At 39.0% G+C, this 7,077-nt stretch overlaps 1 protein-coding gene across 1 annotated transcript; it reads right to left on the bottom strand.

Annotated features, from left to right (window-relative positions):
• Nucleotides 1–2,509: 2,509 nt before the first annotated feature.
• On the bottom strand, nt 2,510–6,442 carry LOC111586628 (tripartite motif-containing protein 16-like). Its single transcript, XM_023296389.3, has one exon. It carries the CDS (start codon nt 6,402–6,404, stop codon nt 4,698–4,700), a length of 1,707 nt encoding a protein of 568 aa, XP_023152157.2. The 5' UTR covers nt 6,405–6,442; the 3' UTR covers nt 2,510–4,697.
• Nucleotides 6,443–7,077: the final 635 nt, after the last annotated feature.

Raw genomic sequence — 7,077 nt, 5'->3', positions numbered from 1 at the left:
CATTTCACGATTGCTAGGTGACAGGAGAAGCAGATTAGGTCAGAAATAAGGTGTGATGAAAATTAGAAGTCCTCTATAGGCCAGACTATCTCATTTAACATCACATAGTTCAGCCTTTACACAGAGATCGCATCCTTCCAAGGGGGTAGCTCATCAACATGACTCACCCCTTCTGGTACTTACCTAATACAATTTTTAAAATCCTCTTTCCTACAGGAAACTTCTGAACAGCAACCTGCCGCACTAAAAATGTTCCAGTTGTTCTGAGATTTTTCTGCAATGAAAAACAAAGTGTTGTGAAACACAGTGTTGGACGAACAGTCTTTTCTCCTGGTGGTCACAAATGCTGTGGCATCTCCAGTGGGAAACGTTACCATAACACTGACAGATGCTCTGCAGTCAAGGCAAGCTTCACACCACTTACCCAATCAGATCAGCTACCTGTCCTGGGACACACACTCCAAACACACGACCGGAGGGACCTCTGATTTAATCTGGTGAAGTGCTAAGGTCGACACCTCCATTTCATTCCAGATATGAATCTTTTTTAGACAGAATCTCTTTAGACTCATTGGAACAGGGGGCAAGGTAACTGCCAAAATCTTGTTTCTGCTCCATCTCCCTGTCCTGAAAATATTATTTATGACCTGCTAATTCACTAAATGCATCTGGATTTATGTCCTGCACTGAAAACCATATTCAGAATGAGCTGACTCACACTACCCATTGTTATTGGATTGAATGGACTTTCCATGGGGAGATGAATGTCCCATGTAGGATTTTTTTTCTCAAAAAGCTATTGTCTGGAAGCCAAACAACTTACCTCAGCCAGATATTCTCTAGAAGGACAAATGACATCTATGAATTTATTACCAGAGTTAAACCTGCCATGTGACACACACAGGAATCTGGCTGAGGTGATCCCAGCCAATACACAGCATGTAATGAAGACACTGTAGATAGTGTGTGAGTGGTGCAACTGTCTTTTTGATGTGTACAGTTTCTCTCAAACACAAGGATGACATGCATGTGATCTCAGGTTAGTTCTGTGATATCCAAATCCAGAATATGTGAACCAACAAATTCTGTTCATTTTAAAAGTTGAGTTACTGGACCAAAAACAGTCCCTTCAAAAGGTATTCAGAACCCTTCACTTCTTGCAGTTTGTAGATTTAACTTTAAATTCACAATTTCTACTATGTCAAATCAATCTACACAAAATAACAATTAATGAGCTCAACTATGGGATGTGTGTAGGCCTTGACTGGAGTTCACCTGTGACAAACTATGTGGACTGGATATAGTTTAGAGAGGCCCACACTTGTAAAAATAAAGACAACAACACCTCTAGTACTTCTGAGATAAAGATTGGTTGTAAAGAGAAGCTGGCATCAGTGGAAGGAAGAGGCTTGTGTGAATGAGCAGTGTCGAAGGCCGGAGCAGCAAAGATCTGTGATGAGTTCACGAAATGTTTGTTAAAGAGTGAAGTCATGCATGATTTATCAGTGACAATTATGTCACCAAATTTCATGGATAGAGGCAGCAGGGGAGAAGTAATTTTGTTTTCCATAGACTTGACTGTTTTCCAAAACTTCTTGGGGTAGGAGCCACAACTTGAGAATTTCTCCGTGAATTGGTTGATTTTGGCTGTCCTGATTACCTGCATGGTTTTATTCCTGCATTGTCTAAAGGCAGTGAGTCTACAGCAGACTGGGAGGTCCTGGCTCTCCATCATAGGGCATTTTTCTGATGGATCAAGTCAGCCAGATCAGGGAAGGACCAGGGGCTGTGTCGATTCTTGGTCCTGAATCTTTTCATGGGGCCATGTTTATTGGTAATTTTGAATGAGTCTTTAAAATAAGACCGGACATCATCAATAGATGGAATTAAGTTAATTCTGTACCAGTTCACAGCTGCCATGTCATGTAGAAAGGCCTGAACATCATATATTCAGTACTGTTTTGTGAATGTGAAATTTTGATTTCTGAAAACTTACTTGAAAGGGTTACCATGGAAATTTTTCAATGAAGCAAAAATTGACATTTTATATAATTGCTTTATGATTATTATTTCTATTTTTTTTTTTTTTTAAACCATAGATTGAGAGTGTTGGAAATGAACCTTCTGCTTATGAGGTATTTAATTTTAGGAACGTACCAAACTTTATGATATCAAAAGAAGTGCAGAATATTTGTATTTATTGTGTTTTTATTATTTATTAGATTTTTACTGCATCTATTACTTCATTTTATTGTTATTGGAACATGTATTGTGTTATTGCATGGTCTAATGTTGCAGCTGGAATGATATAACGTATTTAGACAAGCTTATTCAAATGTAGCATTACATAATGTCATATTTTAAAAACAGAGGGCTCCCTTCTTTGATTGAAGCACAGATGTCACCATGAAGTGAAGCTGCTGACCCTTAAAGGAGAAATCAGATCAAACTGTTCAGTACAATTAGATTACAGCAAGTTCTGGCAAAATGAGACACTTTGTGATACAACTGAAGGAACATTAACCCCTTTAATACAGTTACAGGAGAAAACAATATCAAATATAGAATAATCATTTCAGTGTATAATTGGAGCCTCAATGATAGAACCCAGAATGAATTCTCTGTTCATTTATTGTTGTGTATTTGCAGATTAACATGAAGCTGAATCACAAGTTTGTCGACAGTTCAGAAGCAAAACAAAACATACCAACAAAATAAAAAAAAAACACCAGGTCAGAATATTAAATGACTACTGTCTACAATAAAATGTCATTAATTTCAATGAGATCAGAAAATCCACAATAAAATACAACAGACTCTGTACATATATCCCTGTGAAAGAGAACTGAAGCTGATTTTTCCTTCACCTCAGCTGGTTCCATAAACGCATCGCTAACATGAGATTGAAGAAACATAACCTCAAATTAAAGCAACGACCAGATTCAGAAGGACATTAAAAGTCATCTGCAGTTACATTTTCATCCAACTCTTAAGTTGCAAAATAGTTTCTGAGAAGGTAAAATGTGAAAACAGGGAAATATGTACAATAAAATGCAAAGAATAAAATGTGAATTCAATGATTTCATGTTTAATGTTTAAGTATTTCACCTGTAAAAACTGTGTCACTCTGTTTTTTCTTAACTTTTAGGTGATAAATTCACACAAAACCTTAAACATCGACTCAAATCCATTCAGACAAACTGGTTCATCAACAATAATCTCAGCTGTCACACATGAAACGATGGATTACAGGACCTCAGTTAATGATTATTTAATGCTGATTATTCTCTCTGTGAATCATTTTGACCATAAAATGTCAGAAAATACTAAAACAAATAAATATTTGAATCCCCCACAGCTCAACAATTAAACAGTTTCAATCTAAAACACACAAAACATTCTTGTCAAATATGACAAATAAAATCATCAAATGCTTCAGAAGCTGAAAGCAGATTTTAAAATGACTAAAACATTTAAGAATCAATCAGTTCTGTCGTCATCTCACTGATTACAGTTTTTCTCAGTTGCTTGGTACATCTCTCAGATCAGAATTGAAATTCTCTAAACTACTTGTTCAATCTCCACATTATTGTGTCACTTGTGAACATCAAAAAAGCAGTTTCTCATTTCTTTGAACAAGTTGCAAATGCTTTGGTTCATCCATGCAGATGATTCTATACAATTCTCTGCTGTTTTCTACATTATCAGTTACTTTTGTCATGTTGATCTAAATGTATTCTAATGGGTCTCTGTTGAATAATCTTACCCTCCACAACATTTAGGCATTAGCTCATCGTTTAAGTCTTTACATGCAAAATGGTTGAACAAGTTGTCATAATATGTGAAGGATGTTTCTATACATTTCCATTAGACTTTTTTCTAAATCTGTCCTGAACTGTTAAATTGCTCCCAGGTGAATCTTGACTTTCTCCAACAAAGGGAAATGTGTGAAAGGTTAGGATTTTCTGAAATCACTCAAAGACACAAGAGAAGATATTCATGATGAGGATGAGAATTTGTGTCCCAACAGACAGGAACATCAGGAGGTGTAGGAAGACTGCACTGGAATTCCTACAGCACTGCATGTACAGTTTTCCCTGAGGAGATTGTCCTATGTTCACATTTCTACTTTTGTTTTTACTTTGTGCTATGCAGCTGTTTTCCTTTCTGTATCACAATGATGTGGTCTGTCAACAGATTACAGCACAAACAGTAAAAGCTTAAATGTGAACCTTGTCCAGTCTCTTACAATCAATCTCCCACATAAACTAAGGTGTAACTTACAATTTACAGTAACTGTCATCAAAACTTTATCCATAGTTTCCATCAGAACATCCCTCCAGAGAACACTGTTATAATGACAACATGACTCAGCAATCTGACTGTCTGATCCACACAATGACACCAGGACTGGTCATTCTGATGCCGCTGACATGTTCATTGATACAGATATTTACTTTTTACAGATGAACTAAGGATTCTGAGCCAGAGACCGGCTTTAGCAGGTAATCCATGGTGTTTTGCTATTTGTACGAACTGTTTTGAGAAATGCACTTACTGTTTTGCAAATGTGGAGGATGATTCGAGAAATGTACCAAAGCGACTGAGAAAAACTGTAATGCTGCAACTGCAGAAATGAACTGTAGATCATAAACTTAAATCAGAACATGAACCGACCCTCAGACGCTGGAATTACTCTATCTGAGTTTTAGGAACTCAGCAGTGGCTCCAGAGCTGAACAACCAACCTCCATCACTGAAAAGATAAACTCCAGCATGTAGCGGCTCAGTGAATGTGGTCTGGACTCTGTGGAGGAGAGTCATGGTTTCAGAGATGCTGTAGAAAGACAGAATACCTGCTCTGTGATCCAGATAAACTCCGATTCTGGACGACCGAGGACCAGAGACGGGAGTTTTAGTGTTGTTGTATGAAAATTTATACCTGTTGGGGCCACAACGCAAAGACCAAGATCTGTCATTTCTTCCAAATTCACATTTATCCGAGTTTCCTTTTCTGCAGATATTCTTGTATGCGACCGCTACAACAACTCCTAATCCACTCCACTCCACCTCCCAGTAACAGCGTCCAGTCAGACTCTCTCTACTCAAGACCTGCCAGCTTCCAGTGAATCGGTCTGGATGATCAGGATAACGTTGTTTTTGTTCCCTTAAAGTTGCTTTTCTGTTCCCCGCAGACAGTAACACATATCTGTGTGCTGTGTTTGGATCCAGAGTGATTTCTGTTGAATATTTTAAGAATTCATCTCTAGTCTTTGGTTCTGGTTGTGGTTCTGACAGTAAAACATCTGGCTGAGTGATTGTCAGTGAGATGTTTGTCCAGGTTTCCTTCAGAACATCCTGTAGTTTACCTCTGAGCTCTTTCACAGCTGCTGTCACGTCCTCTAAGTGTCTCTGAGGATGGATGTTGATGCTGGATGAGTGTGTGGACTCACTGAGTGCTGACACTGAGGGGTAGTTGTGGAGAAACTGCCTGTGATCTGGTGTATCTGAGAGCTGCTTCAGCTCAGTGTCTTTCCTCTTCAGATCTCTGATCTCCTTCTCCAGCTTCTCCTTAACTTCTTTGACTCGACTCTCTTCAGTCTTCTGCTGGGATCTGATCTGCTGCTCTACATCTTGGCCTCTTTTCTTAATGAGATGCATCATCTCGGTGAACATCTCCTTACTGCCCTCCACTGTTTTATCAGCAGAGACCCTGATGTCCTCCAGCTCCTGTTGAAGCAGCTTCACATCTTTCTGTCTGTCCTGGATTCTCTGCTGGATGTTTAGTCGACTCACCTCCAGCTCCTTCTGCTTCTTCATCCTTTCCACTGCTGCTGGGACTATTTTGTGGCCTTTATGTTCATCCATTGCACAGAGAAAACAGATCAACTGCTGATCATTGCCACAGAAAATCTCCATCATCTTATCATGACGAGAGCAGATGTTCTCCTGGAGGTTCTTGGAGGGCTCCACCAGCTGGTGTTTCTTTAATGGAGGTGAATCATAGTGAGGTTGGAGGTGATTTTCACAATAAGAAGCCAAACAGACCAGACAGGACTTGACAGCCTTCATCTTCCACCCAGTGCAGACATCACAGGCCACATCTTCAGGTCCAGCATAGCAGTGATCAGCAGCAGCAGCAGCAGCTTGGAGTCCAGTCTTCTTCAGCTCCTCCACTAACTCTGCTAACAGGATGTTTTTCTGCAGATCAGGCCTCCGCTTAAAAGTCTTCCTGCACTGAGGGCAGCTGTAGATTCTCTTCCCACCCTCTCCATCCCAGTGTGTTTTAATACAGTCCATGCAGTAGCTGTGTCCACAGGAAGTAGTGACCGGATCCTTCAGTAGATCCAAACAGATGGAACAAGAGATTTTCTCTGAATTTGGCTGATCTCTTTGCTGCGCCATTTCTCCTCTTGCTCACACTGAGTTTCACTTCCTCATACATGAAACTAGTCTGAGCTCTGATCTACAAATCATGTGTTCCTGCAGTGAACCTATCAGCTCTTCCAGCCGTCTTCAGAGTGCAGATCTGAAGGGGACGAACCAGGAAATGTGTGGTCACAGTGGAGCTGCTGTGGTTGTAGAGCAGGAAGTAGAAATAGGTTATCAGGTTGAAGATGATTCCAGGAAGAGCAGAGAGAAGCTGAGTGTTAACATTTTTACAGCAGAGCTCATTTCTCATTCAACCCTCAGACGGCATTTTAAAAAACTTACATTTCCTCAGCCATAAAAAAAATGCTTGTCAAAAACACAGTGATGAAAATATTAAATGTTCACATTATTATGACACTGGGGGAGTCGCTTTTTTTTAACTGACATCGATTATGATCACAACTGACAAATTCAACCCTTTAAATGCCAGTTTGTTTACGTTATTTCACTGTTATTTATAATGAAAACAAATATGACTTATTTTTAATATAATCAGTGGTAAATTATAAATTCTGTCTTTTGATTATCACAATCAGGAATATATCAAAGATTACTGACATTGAATCTGATGCTTTATTAACAAACAGTCTCAGGAACTTCAAGACATAAAAACTGAAATATTTTTTTTAGAAGTATTTGACTCTGT

Source organism: Amphiprion ocellaris, chromosome 5 (genome assembly GCF_022539595.1).
Source record: "Amphiprion ocellaris isolate individual 3 ecotype Okinawa chromosome 5, ASM2253959v1, whole genome shotgun sequence".
NCBI classification, from domain to species: Eukaryota; Metazoa; Chordata; class Actinopteri; family Pomacentridae; genus Amphiprion; species Amphiprion ocellaris.
The sequence above is the reverse complement of the archived record's forward strand: the minus strand, read 5'-3'. Positions and strand labels throughout refer to the sequence as shown.